The sequence below is a fragment of the Mercenaria mercenaria genome, chromosome 2 (genome assembly GCF_021730395.1).
Source record: "Mercenaria mercenaria strain notata chromosome 2, MADL_Memer_1, whole genome shotgun sequence".
Taxonomy (NCBI): Eukaryota; Metazoa; Mollusca; class Bivalvia; order Venerida; family Veneridae; genus Mercenaria; species Mercenaria mercenaria.
In genome coordinates this window covers 33,586,914-33,606,789 of record NC_069362.1, presented here as the reverse complement: position 1 = coordinate 33,606,789, position 19,876 = coordinate 33,586,914, and the positions used below count along the sequence as shown (strand labels likewise).

Sequence of the window (19,876 nt, the reverse complement as noted above, 5' to 3'; positions counted from 1 at the left end):
ATTCCTCCACCTTCCGCGGGGGATAATAAAGCAATACATCTAAGCTTTATCTCACTAAAGTGAGCACTAAGAGCAACTTTTATCTTAAGAAATGTGAGAACTTATAACCAAAAGAAAATGTGAACTACCAAATTAAGAAAATTATGAATTTAGACCAACAAGGAGCTTGATGCCCCCGGTGGCATCCTTGTCGATACAAAGCAACCTAAGTCCAAAATGAGGTCAAGGTCAAACTGAGGACAGGTTAAGTTTGAAGATGACGAATGGTCACAGGTTACATCTGTATAAGTATCAATTCATTCTTGTAAGTGGTATTGATGCTAGACGGAACGGTCCCATTTGGTTAACCAAGAAATGGCCCATATAAAGCAACCTAATTCCAAAATGAGGTCAAGGTCAAACTGAGGCCAGGTGATGTTTGAAGTTGAGGAATGGTCACAGGCTACATCTGTATTAGTATCAATTCATTCTTATAAACGGTATTGATGCTAGACGAAACGTGCCCCATTTGGTTAACCAAGAGATGACCCATATAAAGCAACCTAAGTCCAAAATGAGGTCAAGGTCAAACTAAAGTCAGGTGATGTCTGAAGTTGAGGAATGGTCACAGGTTACATCTGCATTAGTATCAAGTCATTCTAGTAAGGGGTATTGATGCTAGACGAAACGGTCCCATTTGGTTAACCTCGTATGGACGGACGAATGGACGGACAGACAGGACAATCACTATATGCCACCCGCATCAGTAGATGCCAGGGGCACAACAAAAAACAATGAGAATTTAGAATCACAATCATGTAAAGAAAAGGAAGAACTCTGAATTATAGAAAGTAGAACAAGACAGTCATTAAGCTCTAAAGATGCCCACCTGACCGTGACTATTTGACTATCAATATAATTATGTCATGACACAATATTATATTATATCATTAAATCCAGAAAATGTGTATAGTGTTAAAACATTCATCTTGGAATATAGTAAGTAGGACCCAGGCAAGAAAGAGGAAGTCAAAAAAGTTTAGTAAGGTTCACCCCAGAATGCTATAGACCAAGTTTGGTGAACATCCATTAAGTGGTTCATGAAAATAAGAGGTTTTTCTCTTTTTAGCTCCAGTAGCCCCTAAAACTTTTAGTAAAAGGATTCAAATATAACCATATAAACAACCTTGACAGATCCATGTAAAGATGCAGAAGTTTGATGAAAATCCATCAAGTGGTTCATGAAGTCTTTTTTCTACTTTCAGGTCTAGCAACTTTTGAAGAGGGGTCAAGCAGAACCATTGAAAAATTTGACAGAGACCCAGGCCAGGATGCTACTGACCTAGTTTGATGTAATTCTTACCTCTATTTCAGGCAAGAAGATGAATGCTGATACACACCTGATCATCCATATTTTCTAATAGCTAAACACATAAGTTCAGCTGAGCTAAAAACTGAAAAGTTACCACTAAAGAAAAATCAGAACAACAAGAGCTGTCAGTAATGGTGACAAATGCCAATGCAGCGCCTTGACCTTTGACCTGGTGACCTTGACCATTGACCTGGTGACCTCAAAGTCAATAGGGGTCGAGTCCTCAATAAGTACTATCAGCATGTGAAGTTTGAAGGTCCTGGGTGCAGTGGTTTGCGAGTAAAGTGCGTTTATGCAAAAAGTTAACAATGTGACGAACAAACCAGCAAACGGACGGACAGTTGAAAACTAATATGCCTCCCTTCGGGGGCATAAAATGAATTAGAAAGGCATGGATTACTTACCTAACATACGGTTGAATTCTATCTAAATTCCAAAACAGGCTAGTCACTATCACAATCACTGTCACTGTCATCACTTGCTTTGACACTGGAAAACATGGTCAAAATAACTTCTAATGGTGGACATTAAATACAACAAGAGTGCCAGAATGTCACAATATATGCCCGTCACAGCAAATTTCTTTACTCTAGCACCTGTATTTGCAAATGTAATTTTAATTTTGTGGTTGTTTAGTAATCACTGTAATTCTTTTGTTTTTCTAAGTCCACAAAAAAACTCCTTACCAGGTAGAGATACCTTAAAATACACCTAAAATTAGAAAGTAACAACTATGTTGTACCACAGAAAAGTGGTCTTGGTTTTTCCCTACGGTCAATTATAAAAAAGTTACAATATAAGTTATTTATAGTAACAACTAAGGGAAGTTAATCTTTAAAAAAAAAAAAAAAAAAAAAATATACAAAAAAAAAAATTGTAAGTCCACACCCAGCCGCCACCGCCACCGTCGCCAGCCCGCCCGACCGACATCTACCCCAATCTAAGTAATTCTAAAGAAGGGTACTGCGCATGACACTTCGTCTCATGATGGTGTATAATTGTGCCAAGTTACATCAAAATCCCTCCATGCATGAAGAAGAAATGCTTCGGACTGTCATTCTTGTATCTGACCTTTGGCCTCTAAGTGTGACCTTGACCTTAGACCTAGGGACCTGGTTTTTGCGCATGACACTCTGTCTCATAGTGGTGAACATTTGTGCCAAGTTATATCAAAATCCCTCTATGCATGAAGAAGAAATGCTCCGGACAAAGTTTTCATTCTTGTATCCTTTGACCTCTAAGTGTGACCTTGACCTTAGACCTAGGGACCTGGTTCTTGCGCTTGACACTCTGTCTCATGATGATGAACAATTGTGCTGACTTTCATCAAAATCCCTCCATGCATGAAGAAGATATGCTCCAGACAAAGTCATTCTTGAATTTGACCTTTGACCTCTAAGTGTGACCTTGACCTTAGACCAAGGGACCTAGTTCTTGCGTCTCATCATGGTGAACAACTGTGCCAAGTTTCATCAAAGTCCCTCCATGCATGTAGAAGATATGCTCCGGACAAAGTCTGTGGATGCCGCCCAAAATCACCGCCCGCCCGCCAGGGGCGTTCCCATAATACGTCCCGTTTTTCAAACAGGCATATAAAAATTAATTACATTTTCATCATCTGTCAAAGATTTTGTAATACTTCTGTATGTTTCCAAGAACAATCTGATACTTTTTGTATGTACATTTGTATTTCAATTTGTTCAATATATACTTGCATCTCCTACTATCCTTTAAATAAAATCACCTTTCAACACCTTTGTGGCAGCAAGTACCTATATATACATACCAATGACCATGTTTACATCTATATATTATATACTTGTGCCCACGTTTATAGAGGACATTAGGCCTATATGAGTGTCTTTTCATATTGAATTTATTAAACAAAATGAATAAAATAATAAAATGCTTGCCGAGCATTTTATCACTTTTATTCAATGAGTTTAATAAATTCAATGTGGAAAGTCACAAATGTAATGTTTTTTTATCACATGTTCATTTTTCTTGCTAAAACATCAAAAATTCTTCTTTCTTAAGCTATTAAAACAAGTTCATTTGACCAATTAACGTCTTCTATACTTTAAATGATGTCAACGTTTATTACATTAGTGTATCATCATTTTTATATACTGCGTAGGACGAATTTTCGCGTATTTCGCGCTAGGACCGATAAGCGAATTTAAGACCATGCTATTATTATTTTTTAATTATATTTTTTCATTACTAAAATTGAAAATGCGCGAATTAAAGCCTGCGCAAAACAGTCCTTTTTCACGTTTGCGTGAAATTTCATGTCAGCGAATTTAAATGATTTCACAGTAATGGCTTTATTACACTCTTGCGGCATCAAACATGTAATAAAAATCTATATACAAAGAAATGAAAACAAGAGCTGTCTCCATAGGATGACACATGCCCCCGATGGCACTTTGAATGAATAGTTATGGCCGATGTTAGAGTTTAGGACCTTTGACCTATGGACCTGGGTCTTGTGCGCGACACGTCGTCTTACTGTGGTACACATTCATGCCCAATTATTTTATAATCCATGCATGAATGACAAAGATATGGACCGGATATGCCCATCAATGCACTATCATGAAATATGACCTTTAACATCGAAGTGTGACCTTGACCTTTGAGCTACGGACCTGGGTCTTGCGCGCGACACGTCGTCTTACTGTGGTACACATTCTTGCCAAGTTGTTTGAAAATCCATCCATCGATGACAAAGATATGGACCGGACACGCCCATCAATGCACTATCCTTTAACGTCTAAGTGTGACCTTGACCTTTGAGCTACGGACCTGGGTCTTGCGCGCGACACGTCGTCTTACTGTGGTACACATTCATGCCAAGTTATTTGAAAATCCATCCATCGACGACAAAGATATGGACCGGACACGCCCATCAATGCACTATCCTTTAATGTCTAAGTGTGACCTTGACCTTTGAGCTACGGGCCTGGGTCTTGCGTGCGACACGTCGTCTTACTGTGGTACACATTCATGCCAAGTTATTTGAAAATCCATCCATCGATGACAAAGATATGGACCGGACACGAAAATTGCGGACAGACTGACAGACCGACAGACCGACAGACGGTTCAAAAACTATATGCCTCCCTTCGGGGGCATAAAAAGTCATCTTTGTTGACAGGTGGTCTCTAAATAGAGGTAAATTTACACAAATTATGGTTAAACAGGAAGACCAAACAGTGGCCTTTATAAGAAGGTTATAATAGTGGTCTATATTACATACCTGCGACCATGAAGCTGGACAGCATCAATCTCCACCCATGTCTGAGACTTCAAGCAGTCAACTTCAATACGTATATTCTTTGTAGGACCCTTCAAATCCTAGAATATAGACATCTCTGTGTAATGTTTTGTCAATTAAATCAACAACAACATTTTCTTGTTAGCAGTATGATCAGCTGGAAAGGAATGCGAAATTAGAAAAAAGGATGAAGTAACAAAACCACAGAAGTCATCTAGACGTAAGTGAATGTTAAATCACTATACAGACATTTTACCTTTTAAAATTTAGCAGACTTGTCTCTTTGCTTAATACAATCATGTATACCATGCTGAATATTTTTACTGCAAGTACCTGTAAAAACTACAACAATAAATGTTGTTCCTGGTCAGCCCAACAAAACAGTGCATACTGGGAATTAAGACTCAAGTGATAAACAAGGTACAGTGCCATGTACAAGGGCTATGTTGCAAGCTCAAAGGTCAAGGTCATGAGGCGGTACTAACTTGTTCAAATTTTTTAATTAGAATATATGATATTTCTTTATATAACTAAGGTACTGACTTTGACATGCAGTTTTGGTGAGAAGATTCTAGAGGAAGTGATCACTTCTGGTTTGTCTGTCTTCCACAGTGTCTCCCAGCTTCCTTTAGCACTGAGACCCCTAATGGCAGTCACTCCACCAGCATGATATGTCTCATAGATATCTATACCTTTAACTTTCACTGCTTCATTGTATTCAACCTGTAAATAAATAATCTGGTGAACAACAAAATGTGTAACAGGTAAGAATGTTTTTCTTTTCATTTGTCATGATTTTAATATGTGTAAACTTCTATAATCAAAAACCTATGATCTGGACCTGTAATGGCAGTTTTAGGCTTTCCATACTATATCACAATAGGTATCTATGTTAATATATAAATATCATATGGCAGCGTGTGTGACATTGATATTGTCAATCCGAGGGCAGAATCTCACCCAAGGCATCAAAGCCAAGTGGTGACGTTCTGTCTCAAGGGTTGACAATATCAATGTCACCCATGCTGTCACATGATATTTATTTTATTATACCAAATTAAGCACATAAAAGGTTTTTAAAATGTTTTTAATTCATTTAATCCAAGAGTTTTATCTTCAGCACAGTAATCACCTGTGTACACATTGAATAGTGACAACATTACAATATGACATTGTGTACAAGGAAGACAATCATTTAGCTAAACAATTGAAGCAGTTATTTGCCCTTATATGACATTCAAAATATCAGCGGGGTCACATGACCCGACAGTCACTTTCGCTTGGTCACATGTCAATGTTGAGTGACTTGAAATTTCCACATTATTTCACCAAGTTATTGTACAATCTATTTGACTTGTCAAAACATGGACCCGGCTTTCATCATATTCTGTTGGAGCCTTTAAAAGATTAAATTGAAAGCCGGGAACATGTTTTGACAGGTCAATTAAATAGTACAATAACTGCCATGGTGAAAATTATACGTACCTCAATAAATTGTTTATCATCAATGTCACCCTGTGCCCATGTTCCCTGACTGTCTCCATAGTTGGGGTATACCTTCGGAGACCCAACCACTGAGTTTGCACTCCAGCTAAAAGGAAATGTAATGCCAGTATTTTAGTTTACTGATTTCATTGTTCATGGAATTAGTTGCATGAAGTACATAAATATACGGTTCTGATACATACTGTGGAATCTGGTAAATAAGCGTATATTCGAATATATGCGCATATCAAAAGTAAGGGCATACGTCATTACCATTATTCAGTATGGGAAAGTAGGCGCATGTCATGTCCTTACTGTCATTTTGTTTCGAAAATAGGCGCATATCCGATTACTGGTAAACAAACAAAGATGCAGCAAAAAGAAGTAATAAACGGTATTATACCATGATAACTGTTTATCATGAAGACAGATGACAAGACTTTTACTGTGTTCTTACCTGTTGAATAGTGATGGGTGTGTCTAGTAAAACTTTAATCGTTTACAATAATTATGCTTTTTGAATATAAAATGTTTGAATACCAAAAAAGTTGCTTGTGTTGTCATTCTTATGTAAATCTGTGAAAACAATATGGATAAAATGGCTTTGAACAGTAACTGAATGGTCTGAGGGATTGAACATTATTTGCAATATGATCAATATGTTTTCATTATGTATAAAGGTACTATATGCAATAAAAGCAAGTAGTTCACTGTGAATGTCCATTTTTTACTTTCATTTTCTCAGTCAATTTTCAAAATACATCAAAAATAGGTGCACATGGCTGGTCTATAAGCGCATATCAAATGTTAGTGCATAGTTTTGGCTTAAGTATAAGTGCATATCAAAAATAGGCGCATAAAAGTGCCACTAAAATTGTTATAAGCATATAGGCTTATTTACCAAATTTTACAGTATTTACTGAAAACCTGACTTTTCAGTATTCCTGACAATAGTGTTTTTTTTCTTTGATTCGTACTTTTATATATTTCTGTTCCATTAGGCATTTGATTATTGTAATCTATTCCCTACTCAAATCAATCTGATGATAAGGCCTAATCTGCTGTAACCAATAATCAGTACTTACCCATCATTATCATACTGTGAGGAAAACTTGGTGACTCTTGCTACCCACTGGGACAACTTTCCTTTTGATATTTTTCTGAAAAAAATTATATATTTTCATTTTCAAATGCAAAAACATTTATTATAGCTATTCATAATACTGCTACAGGTCTTGTAACTTTATTTCTTAATACATTTAAAAATTTCAATCTTAAAACAATGACTGCCACAAAAGAAAGTTTAACAAGATCATATTATGAACAAGGGAAAGGTGGGAGCAGAGGAAGAGGTGTGTGTGTGGGGGGGGGGGGAGCCATCAACTACCCATTGGCGATATGCTTATCAAGTTCGAAAATTGAAGATCAAGGCATTCGCAAAATACTGAAAGGCCACATTTTATGTTTTTACTGTCATTATGATCTCTATCTCTCATACACAGACCAGAACTCAACAGGGGTCATGCACCAACCATGTGTAATAAGCCTGCCAATTTTGGGAATCTAAGATCAAAAGGTTTCCAAGGTATTGAGCAGAAAGCAATGGGTTTTGTACTAATGGTAAATGTGACCCTCACCTTTGATCTCAAATCAGGAGGTGGCATGAGTAATGTTTCGGTGAGGACAATAAAAGAAACAAGAGCTGTGTTCAATAAATGCTTGATGCCCCCGGTGGCATCCCTGTCGTTACAAAGCAACCTAAGTCCAAAACGAGGTCAAGGTCAAACTGAGGTCAGGTGATATTTGAAGATGAGGAATGGTCACAGGTTACATCTGTATTAGTATCAATTCATTCTTGTAAGCGGTATTAATGCTAGACAAAACGGTCCCATTTGGTTAACCAAGAGATGGCCCATATAAAGCAACCTAAGTCCAAAATGAGGTCAAGGTCAAGGTCAAACTGAGGTCAGGTGATGTTTGAAGATGAGGAATGGTCACAGGTTACATCTGCATTAGTATCGTCATTCTAGCAAGGGGTGTTGACGCTAGATGAAACAGTCCCATTTGGTTAACCAAGAGATGGCCCATATAAAGCAACCTCAGTCCAAAATGAGGTCAAGGTCAAGGTCAAACTGAGGTCAGGTAATGTCTGAAGATGAGGAATGTTCACAGGTTGCATCTGCATTAGTATCAAGTCATTCTAGTTAGGGGTATTGATGCTAGACGAAACGGTCCCATTTGGTTAACCTCGTACGGACAGACAGACGGACGGACAGGACGATCACTATATGCCTCCCGCATCAGTAGATGCCGGGGGCATAAATATCATAAAACAAAAATATTCTTCTTTATGGGGATGGGTGGTGTGGGTTGGGAAGTGGGTTATGTTGGATTGGGTGGGGATAATGACACAAGATACTAAGAGATAATATCGAGAAACTAATAGTAAAAAAATATTTACTGAGAAAGATAAGACACAATCTCAATACATAAACACCAAAAAAAGAAAGTAACAGGAGCTGTCACTATAGGCAACAAATGCCCCTGAAGCATGCCAAAGAATGCTACAGCTGTCTGTGAAAAAAAAAACCCACATCATTTTGTTATCTTGACCTTAGCCCAAGAGACCCTAGGTCATAAGCGTCACATTAACACAACTGCTGAATACGGTTAACATTTGTGTCAAATTATTTTCAAATCCCTTGATAAATGGCAGAGTTATTGACTAGACAAGAAACACCTTTGACTTCTAAGTGTGACCCTGACCTTACAGCTAGGTGTCTATGTCTTGCGCATGACACATCATCTCAAAATAGGGAACATTTATACCAATTAATTTTAAAATCCTGTCATCAATGGCAGAGTTATGGACCAGAAAAGAAACAGACTACGTTAACCTTTAACCTCTAAGTGTGACCTTCACCTTAGAGCTAGGGTCTGGATTTTGTGCATGACACATCATCTCACTGTGGCCAGTGGGAAACATTTATGCTAGGTAATTTCAAAATCCCTTCATCAATATCAGAGTTATGTACCAGACACAAAACAGACCCTGTTAACCTTCGACTTTTAAGTGTAACCTTAAGCTTGAAGCTAGAGGTCTGCGCCTTGCGCATGACATGTCTCATCAGCCTGGACACAAATTTACATGGAAGGAAAGCACACATGCATGCACAGACACATGGACAGACAGACAGTGCGATTTTAATATGCCGTCAACCGGGGCATAAAAAACAAAATTGAGGTAGAAGAGAATGTGTGTGTAGGATGTAGTAGGCTGTTGGGTTGTTGAGAGTGGGAAAATGAGAGGATAAGAGACAATACTAAGAAACACAACAAATTCAAAGAAGAACAAAATATATTTGCTATTTAGTTTGAACAGAGGCAGACAGATGGATGGATATGAAGATATTTGAAAAGCATTCTATATTCCTCCTTCACCTTCAAAGTAGGGAATAAAAGTGACAATAAAAAAAATGTAGTCCCAAAAGCATAGTAGCAATAGGCAAGAAGTCAATATAGAACAGAAGCTAAAGTCAAAATGACATTGATGGTTGCTTGAATGACAAAAATGCAATAGGGACCATCTACTCTGCAAGACTCCAATCATCACATGAAGTTTCAACATTCTGGGTCAAATTGTGCACAAGTTATGGATCAGAAATGGTTTTCCATATTCTTACCCTTGTGACCTTGACCTCTGAAAGAATGGCCCCAAGATCAATAGGGGTCATCTACTCTGCATGTCCAATCATCATATGAAGTTTGAAGGTTCTAGACCCCAAATTCAATAGGGTCCATGCCAAATCATCCTATGACGTTTCAACATTCTGGGTCAAGTGATTCTCAAGTTATTGATCAGAAACTGTTTTCCATGTTCAGGCTCCTGTGACCTTGACTTTTGATAGAGTGACCCCAAAAACCATAAAGGTCTACTCTATAAGCCCTATCACCCTATGAAGTTTAAAGGTTCTAGGTCAAATGATACTCCAGTTATTGATCAGAATCGTTTTTCTATGTTATGGCCCTGTGACCTTGACTTTTGATCAAATGACCCCAAAATCAATAGAGGGTCACTACTCTGCATGTCCAATCATCCTATGAAGTTTCAACATTCTGGAGCGATTCTCAAGTTACTGATCAAAAACAGTTTCCCTGTAACCTTTACCTTTGATGGAGTGACTCAAAAAAACAATAAGGCTCATCTACCCTATAAGCCCTATCATCCTATGAAGTTTGAAGGTTCTAGGTCAAATGGTTCTCCAGTTATTGATTGGAAATAAAGTGTGACTGACAGACAGACAGAGCAAAAACAATTTTCTCCAGTGGGACGAGACATAGAAATAGCCAAGCACAAAAATGGGTATAATTTCCTCAAAATGAGAGCAAGAGCTATGAGACCTGTATAATTCAGTTGGTATTACCATGGCAAGGAAGTATAACTTTAAGCTCACAGAAACTAAATATCATGAGACTTAATAGTACAAGAGTTTACATACTTGCTACCATGTAGCTCCACAGCATCAATCTCCACCCACGTCCCACATGCTGTACAGTCTATCTCCAGACGTATCTCACTTGTTTTACATTTAAAATCCTGGAAATAAAATAAGCTTTCTGGACAAGGAGAGTTAAGGGGAAACCAAAACAAGAGCTTGTTTAACACGAAATGCCTACTTGATACAGGGCTCTTGTGAGTGGGTACCTTGAGTGAAATAGTCCCATTGGAACTTCAAACTTCACCCAGATCTAACCTCAAAGCAAAATGCAAGTCGCCCAATTTTCTTTGATATCCTCACTCGCTAATTACCGCTACCCACACAGTTGACAATTTGCACAATGTCAAAATGAATGTTGAATACACAAACACACACTGATAGCATAATTTAAGCTCTGCCTACTTCAAGTACTTGCGATTTTCCCGAGAAGTGTGAAAGCAAATCAAATTATCTGATACACCAGAGTCGATTGTGTTCAGCCAATTAGCGCCGCGGTTACATCTTTGACATATTGACATAGCCAAATTTAGTATCAAAATAATTGTCTTTGAATCAGGATTATGTTCTTTATAATTTCAATATTCAATTTTGAACTTTGTTTGAAAGACTTTAAAACTCAGAAAAAATTCTTACAAATTTTTCTTAAAATATTGTCTGGTATGTAAGGCAGCTTTTTAAGGGGACGCATATTGCTACATTCACAGTTCATATGGCAATGCGGAAGGGGTGCATATTCAAGAAATCGATGGTGGGAAAATAAAAAACATATTCCTAAACTGATATAATACTGATGGACACCTGTAATATTCAGTATTTTGTGGATAAGGATGTGGTACTATGAATGTAATAGGAAAACAGAGGTCTTTGTGAAAGTACATTCAACACAAAATATTAAGCTTTTGTATAAGGAAAAAACAGGTTTTTTACAGTAACAGTGTTCCAAATAATGTTGAAGGGATGAGATTTTCTTTCTAACACACCAGGTTTGCTTAAACATGTAAAAATTTTACGCCACGTCTGTTCATCTCGGGATGGACGCCATATTTGTCATTGATAAAAATGTAAACAAAAAAAATCAGAGTGGGATTAGCATTGCAAGGGCATAACATGACATTCTACACAATGAATACCTTAGAACAGATATCTAAGATGCTACACAGGTCAGGCGGGTTAAATGCATAATGTCGATCACTTTAAATTCATCTTGAAAAGGTGGTTAATTTTAGTTTGTTTACATTGTTTTTAATTTTCCCACGACTTCTCGGCGATTCACTGCAAATGTGTTACTGCGCCGGACGAAAGGTAACTCTAATAAACAACGGGAGACAACTTAGGTGTCAGCACGTGTACGATTTTTAAAAAAACATGTCGATGATTATAATTTCTTATCAAATAATGAATCCTATTCAGATATTCGTCTTTAATATTAGAAAATTATTAATTTCTGTGGACATTTGTCAAATAATATTACTTACAGTGGACTACTTTGCGCATCAAACTGGTTTCCGCTTCAGTTGTGAGGCACTTCCGTTATACTTTTTGACAATAATAACAAAACACAAAATGAATCAATAAAGTCACTTATAAACCGACTGCTACTTAAATCAGTGTAAGTAAAGTTGTTGTTACAACATTATACATGTTCGTTACGTTATGAGATAAAGTTTATCTTGAACTGCATAATCCATTAATTACGTTTAGATGATATTGCATTTACAACTTATTTGACCCCGTTTTTTTACGTGAATGACAGCATTCTCGTGCAACTCGTGCAAACAGAATTATGAAAAGTATGGTGGAGAATTCAAGGACAAATTATAAATGACATTAAAGTGAGGATAACTGTATATTCGTCCAGTTTTGATCATTGACATTCCTGCTGTTTATTAGTAACTTTTGTGAACAAGATTAGAATGTTGCTTTTGCACATATACACATTGATTGGACCTCTCAACCAAATTTCATACCTTATTTTTGGGATTTTTAAGACAATACAATTCAAAAGTTTGTTGAATGTGTTTTGATATTTAAGTGCATTGTAGTTCATGAATACCAAGTTAAAACTTAATAATGGCAACATTTCTAGGCCTTTATTGTAAGCCACTAGACTTCTGTAACGATAAATGTTTAATGTATTAAGGGGAATATACTCTTTTAGTTTTGTAATGTGGCATTCCTTGACCACCGTATCTTTTCTTATGCACTACTTTGTAAACAAACTAAATAATGTGTTTTAGCTCACATATGCGAAATGAAAAGCAAGACAGTGAACTTATTTCACATTCTTTCTTTAAATTAGAATCTGTAGGACATTGATAAATGTTTGGACAAAGTGAAGCACTATTATTTTCGCACCAAAAAGTCTTAATTCTTGACTTTGAATGTACACAAGAAGTCTTATGTAATTCAACAATAACTTTCTTGTTTCAGTTTTTCTCATTTTTATTTTAGTGAGCAATCCTTTGTGTACTTATAACAGTTGAAACAGTTTTCATTTCATTTACCAAAACCTTGTACTTTTTTGCAGGTAAATTTTATAATACCCCACCCACTTTTTTCTAATTTCAAAGTATGCGTCCCCTTAATCCTGGAATATTGTTACTATCTTATGGCTTCCATTAGCACCTTTAATTCTGTTAAAGATGTTTGTCTTTAGAATAGGCTTTCAGCTTTGTATAAGTTGATAAGTTATCGCCTTGTTAGGTATTAAGTTAAATTGGTGTAAATACCCTCAAACCAAGAAGTTCTCAAATTCTGTGGCACCTCCCACTCTGTACCATGTGATTAAATCAGACCAATAATATTTAACTATTTGTTTCAATGAACCAATCATCATCTATGAAAGTGATAAGTACCGGTAAGATGTTTTGATTGGTTATTTAGGTTTTTTTTAAGTTTGAGTTGTGGAACTCTATTATTCAAGGGAGTTGATTCTGGACCTCCAGACTGTTAAAATGTGAAAAGAGTTTTATTCTGGACCTCCAGCGAGTTTACATGTAAAAATAGTTAATGTTGGACCTTCAACGAATCAACACATACAAAGTACAAATTAAGATAAATTTGGATTTCCAAAGTCTCAAGCTATACTTTATGAACCTTATATATTCTGGACCTCCAGACAGTGATCTAAGAATCGTGGATAACAAGTGATTTATTGAGGACTTCCCCCTTAGTGTTTAGAATTGTAATATATTATGTTTATAAAGAATCAGGATTTTGTCTTGCCGGTGACGTCAAAACCATGCCAATCAAAGTCTACAGGGGCTAAAGACAGAAGGACAGCATCAACAGCTGAAGAAACTGAACCCGCACTTGTACAGAGAGTTAACACAGAACCCGAGGTACCAGTCTTTCCTGAAGAAGAACTGGAGATGGCTTCACACCCACATGTCAGCATCGTGACCTTCAGTGGCCGACCAGGTGAAAAAGGTGAACCTTGGCTGAAGAGATTTATAAACATTCGCAAATCAGTATAAAACTACAATGATGCAAAGGTTAAGGCAACATTCCCGTTCCAGCTTACAGGTCAGGCAAAGATGTGGTATGACTCACTGCCTGAGGAAGTAACAGGCAATGCCGATGAACTTGTTCGAAAATTCCTGCAGAGGTTTGATGGTTCAGATGGTGGGTTTGCTGTGGGTATGGTTCGACAGAAGCACAACGAATGTGTGCATGATTACACAACTAGGTTCCAAGATCTTTTCAATGACTGGTATGCCAGTCAAATGGATAATAACAAACTACGTGGACGGACTCTTACCACCTCTTCACATAACTGTTAAGCCACAAGAACTCACTTCTTTGGACTCGGCATGACGAGCCCTTTGAGGGCTGAGCAGAGCAAATCAGACAGCGTGGAAGTCAATTCCGTAAGCTCAACAAATACAACAAATGACAAAAAACGTGACACTGTAATTGAACTGTTAACACACCAAATGTACTTGAACTTGCAGAACCAGACAGCATCACAGAATACTCTAGGGCCTAAAAGAAGCAGACAAGAAAGAAGGGCTACCCCTCAAGAAACAAACCAGCAGAGTCAAAATCAAGGTAGGAATTCTTATATTTCTCGTAGAGAAAATAGGCATAAATTTTAACTTTGCAACAAGACAGGTCACTTTGAACAAAACTGCCCAAACACTTCAGAAATTAGACAAATGCATTTGCAATCTAAACCAAGGTCTGACCAATAGGGGTGCGAGCCTGTTCATAGACTGATGTCTGTGAATAGGCACAAAGGAAATGTAAATGATGGGAACTTAGATTCTTTTGAAAGTAAAACCCATGAAAATGAGTCTAATAAAACTTTCATTGCTGAACATAAATTAGGTCAAAAATGTAATGAAGAAAGTACTTGTGAACAAAATGCAATGAACACTGACATACATTTAAATTCTAAACAGTCCTCAAACTCTAGTGTTGAAACTGAGATTAAACTCGTATTTGTTTAACGACACCTTTACATAAGAACACTGTACAAGTTAGGGTATTAAGTGCTTAAACTCAAGTGTTAATAGATACAGGAGCTGGAGTTTCTATTATTTAAAAAAACATTTTTAAAAAGGCAAATTTAGATCTTAGTGCTTTAGAACCTTCTACATTAACAGAAGTTACTGGTTGAATGGAAGCAAGAATAACGAACGTTTTGAGGTGTGATGCCATATTGTGCTAGAAAATGCCTACGGATTTGTTAACCAGGTCTCTTTTCCCAGTTAGCCAACTGTGTATACAAATGCTCTGCCTGGAATTCCAGATGCTATAGATGTGGAATATAGGACATTATGCAAAGACAATGCTTAAACAATTGCTAATTTTTAAATTCTCTTCTGTATGAACGTAAGAAGAAAAGAGACACAGAGAGAATGACAAATTTCATCAGAATGAAGAATACACAAAATCTTCCATTTTTTGGACTTGAAACAGGTGAACTCATTGAATTATTTCCGAATCATATAAGTGCTAATATAGCCTTTATCAAAATTATGAAGAACATTCAACAGAAGCATGAAGAGAAATCATCCAGCCTGGAAACAGGAAACGCTTAAAACTTCAAACTTCAGTAAATGACATACAAAATTAAGTGCTTAAGGAACAGAGACGTTGTTTAGCCACTGAAAATTCTAAAAATGAAGCTGATTATCTGATTAAAAAGAAAAACGAAGAACTTCAGCAATGTAAAGAGTTTGGAGCTAGAATGTAAACTAAAAACTTCAGAAGATTCACACCAACAGCACATCATCAAATTAAACCAGGAAATAACTTCCTTACACCAGGTTACAGATTATCACGATCTGGCAGAGCAAGAATTCAAGGAAGTGCTTGATGAAATTTATGAAAAAATCAGTGAAAACCCTACAAAACCTGTCAAAAATTTCAGTTGCAGGAAAAGTGGAACTCTTGTGTTCCATAAATTTAATACTCGTTTTTTGGGGTTTTTTTTGCCACAGCATAATATATGTTTAATATGTGGAAAAAAGAACCATTTATTTACAAGCATGTGTGAACAGTGGCTGGAAGTTACACAATGGTTATGGATTCCACAGAATTCAGGACTAAATCAGGACATTTGGTGTTATATTGACAAGCAGGAACTGTTTCTAAAGTAAATTTTTCTAATTTGTTGTTGCTCATATTATTAGAGTAATTTCCTGCAATAATGATTGGGGGCATGACTGACAAGCTCACAGGGTGGTACCGGCTGATTTTTGTAGTCTGGGAAATTAGTCTGGTTTGAGCTCCTATGAGATTCTACCTAGTGTTATAAAAGGAACCTCAAATAATTGTCCACATGGCAGGTAAAACACAATGTAAATGTTTTGATGTTTAATTTGAATTTTCTATTCAGATGATAACAATCAACAAAAAACAGAGTTCCAATTAATAATAAATCTCCAGTGTTAAAGTTACAACAAATTCACATAAATCCTGTATTTGAATGACAATGTAGAGTTAAAATTTTCTTTCAAAGTTGAATAGGCTGACTCACTTTAAGTCAAGGCGGTGAACTACGTTGAACTATATACGCTAAAGTACGAGCAACCTCGGACAACTATGTTCAGCTACGGCGAGGTACGTAACAGCACAGATAACTATGTTTTAGAATGTTTAACTACGGATGAATACGTTTCAGCCAAGTTGGACTAAAGTCACGCTCAAATGGCTATGGTTCGCTCAAACTTTTGTGCATGTTCAAAAGTTGGAGAAACTTGTAGTACCTTGTAATGTGAGATTTTTGTTTTTGTTTTTTCATTTCCTTTCCCGACATTATTCAAGCTCTCATGTTTTTTTCTATATTCTTTCATGTCATTTGATTTTTTTTCGTTTACAACTTAAAAATAATAATACTAGAACAGAAAAAAAAATCTTTAAGCATTGTAGGAAAAACATTGTTGTTATCATCGTTATTTTATGTTGTTTAGTAATAAAATCAGTAGAAATAGTATATTGGGTTGTTGTCGACAATTTACCACAGAAACACTACACGTAAACCTGCCAATTATGAAAAATGTGACAAAGTAAGTCATTTACTTTTTATTCCTTGCATACTATATGTCCTTTTAATCCTTGCTTACTGGGATACTAGTAAGAGAAGCCGGGTAGAATGATTTGAATCTGCATTCTACGTGCTTTATACCCAATCTAAGGAAGTGTCATTCTATGAGATGAGGAAAATTAGTCACAAAAAACTGAGTAAATAATTGCACTTAGTAGATCTACTGTCTAAAGTCTAAAATCAAGGAAGTGTCAAGTAAAGCTGAGAAACTAATTGCAATACGCTAATCATCAACGAACATATAACAATCAGGGAAACTAACAACCTCCTATCACAATGAAGTCAGTGATAGGAGAAATCGTATGTCAACTTTTAATATAGCAATCTGTGGTAAACCAAACTCATGTATAATAAAAATTAGAGACTAACATTTGCCTTACAAATGTCACCTTTGTGTAAATTACAAATCAATTTAATCATGGAATGTATGAGGAAATTCTCCATAGCTAGGATTTTTATTTCATTCACACTGGAGTACCTGGTGTGCAAAGTTTGGCACTTGGTTCGGGACCAGGCGAGGGCTGGTTGTGACGAATGCTGGGGAACCGACGACCAGTGTGCCCACAACTTTAGGGCGACCAATGTCATCCAAAGGCTTGACAGTGTCTACACGGCCATGGTAAAGACTCTGGCTGAAGACCAACTAGCCAGACATCTTTTCATAAAAAAGACACCAGTACGTATGCCAACATTGCATACGTACCGAATTAAATGATACAACACTACAGGCTACGATGGAGGACTGCGCTAATTATGAAGCGGTATTTCCAGTGCTCCAAAAGGTTGAGAAGCCGGGGTCCCACCTCTTACCAATCTGGCCGTACCAGCTGCCATGCAGTGAGATGTCTGGATTCGACCTCAACCATGTTGACTAATCTGTGTCGTTTCATAGTATTTTTTTTTTTACGATATATTATTCCATGTAAAACTTTTAAAACAAAATCGAACACGGCTATATTTCTCATAGATATCAAAACTCATCTAACTCCGATTGGAAATCTAAGATTACTTGCTGGAACTGTGGTAAGTTAGGGCACCTTGCCAGGGAATGTAAAAGTAATCCAAACCGTTACGCTAATCATCAATACACTAATTATCATCAACGAACATATAACAATCAGGGAAACTAACAACCTCCTATCACAATGAAGTCAGTGATAGGAGAAATCGTATGTCAACTTTTAATATAGCAATCTGTGGAAACCCAAACTCATGTATAATAAAAATTAGAGACTAACACTTGCCTTACAAATTTCACCTTTGTGTAAATTACAAATCAAATTAATCATGGAATGTATGAGGAAATTCTCCATAGCTAGGATTTTTATTTCATTCACACTGGAGTACCTGGTGTGCAAAGTTTGGCACTTGGTTCGGGACCAGGCGAGGGCTGGTTGTGACGAATGCTGGGGAACCGACGACCAGTGTGCGCACAACTTTAGGGCGACGGATGTCATCCAACGGCTTGACAGTGTCTACACGGCCGTTGTAAAGACTCTGGCTGAAGACCAACTAGCCAGACATCTTTTCATAAAAAAGGCTGAGCGTCGAGTCCTGGACCTCTCCAGAAAAAGACACCAGTACGTATGCCAACATTGCATACGTACTGAATTAAATGATACAACACTACAGGCTACGATGGAGGACTGCGCTAATTATGAAGCAGTATTTCGGGCAGCGCTCCAAAAGGTTGAGAAGCCGGGGTCCCACCTCTTACCAATCTGGCCGTACCAGCTGCCATGCAGTGAGATGTCTGGATTCGACCTCAACCATGTCGACTAATCTGTGTCGTTTCATAGTATATTTTTTTTATGTTATATTATTCCATGTAAAACTTAAAACAAAATCGAACAAGGCTATATTTCTCATAGATATCAAAACTCATCTAACTCCGATTGGAAATCTAAGATTACTTGCTGGAACTGTGGTAAGTTAGGGCACCTTGCCAGGGAATGTAAAAGTAATCCAAACCGTTACGCTAATCATCAATACACTAATCATCAACGAACATATAACAATCAGGGAAACTAACAACCTCCTATCACAATGAAGTCAGTGATAGGAGAAATTGTATGTCAACTTTTAATATAGCAATCTGTGGTAACCAAAACTCATGTATAACAAAAATTAGAGACAAACATTTGCCTAAACTGTTTTATAAGAACCAACCAATGCTTTATTCGTTACTGTCAAAAAGAAATCAGCTTTTATTAATGTCATAAACCCCACAAGTAAAGACATAGTTCTAGATAAAAATTGGACTGTAGCCTTTGTACGCAATGTTGAATCAGACAAAATATTCAATATGAATGATTCCATATCAGACAAGTCAACTCAAGCTACCTGAATAGGTTCTGCCCATAAAACAAGTAACGGAAGGCAGTATGCGAGTTCATTATATTTTGCTGGAGGTAAACTAACAAACTCTGCCCAAAACGCTGACAAAAGGGGGCATAATTCATAAAATATTGGTGCAAGTGTTATGCACCTTGTGTTATATGACGTGGGTGATGATGTGAAACAACTACTTCAATTCTGAATTAAATCCATTTAGTAATTACTGAGATATAGTGAAAATGCATCAAAATTAACCTTAAATTCTAAGTAAAAGGGGGCATAATTCATGAAATATTGGTGCAAGGGTTATGCACCTTGTGTCATATGATGCGAGTGATAAGGTGGAACAACTATTTAAAAGTTTGAATCAA

The 19,876-nt window shown here is 36.9% G+C and overlaps 1 protein-coding gene across 1 annotated transcript in view; it reads right to left on the bottom strand.

Moving 5' to 3' along the window:
- Positions 1-19,876, bottom strand: part of LOC123562101 (uncharacterized) — a 34,316-nt gene that overhangs the window by 2,828 nt on the left and 11,612 nt on the right. Inside the window, exons 5-10 of the mRNA XM_053534616.1 lie at positions 10,616-10,713; positions 7,202-7,276; positions 6,117-6,222; positions 5,175-5,354; positions 4,614-4,711; positions 1,756-1,840 (exon numbers count right to left, since the gene is read on the bottom strand). Coding sequence (XP_053390591.1) covers positions 1,795-1,840; positions 4,614-4,711; positions 5,175-5,354; positions 6,117-6,222; positions 7,202-7,276; positions 10,616-10,713 — 603 coding nt within the window. The 3' untranslated portion in view covers positions 1,756-1,794. The remainder of the gene's footprint in view (positions 1-1,755; positions 1,841-4,613; positions 4,712-5,174; positions 5,355-6,116; positions 6,223-7,201; positions 7,277-10,615; positions 10,714-19,876) is intronic.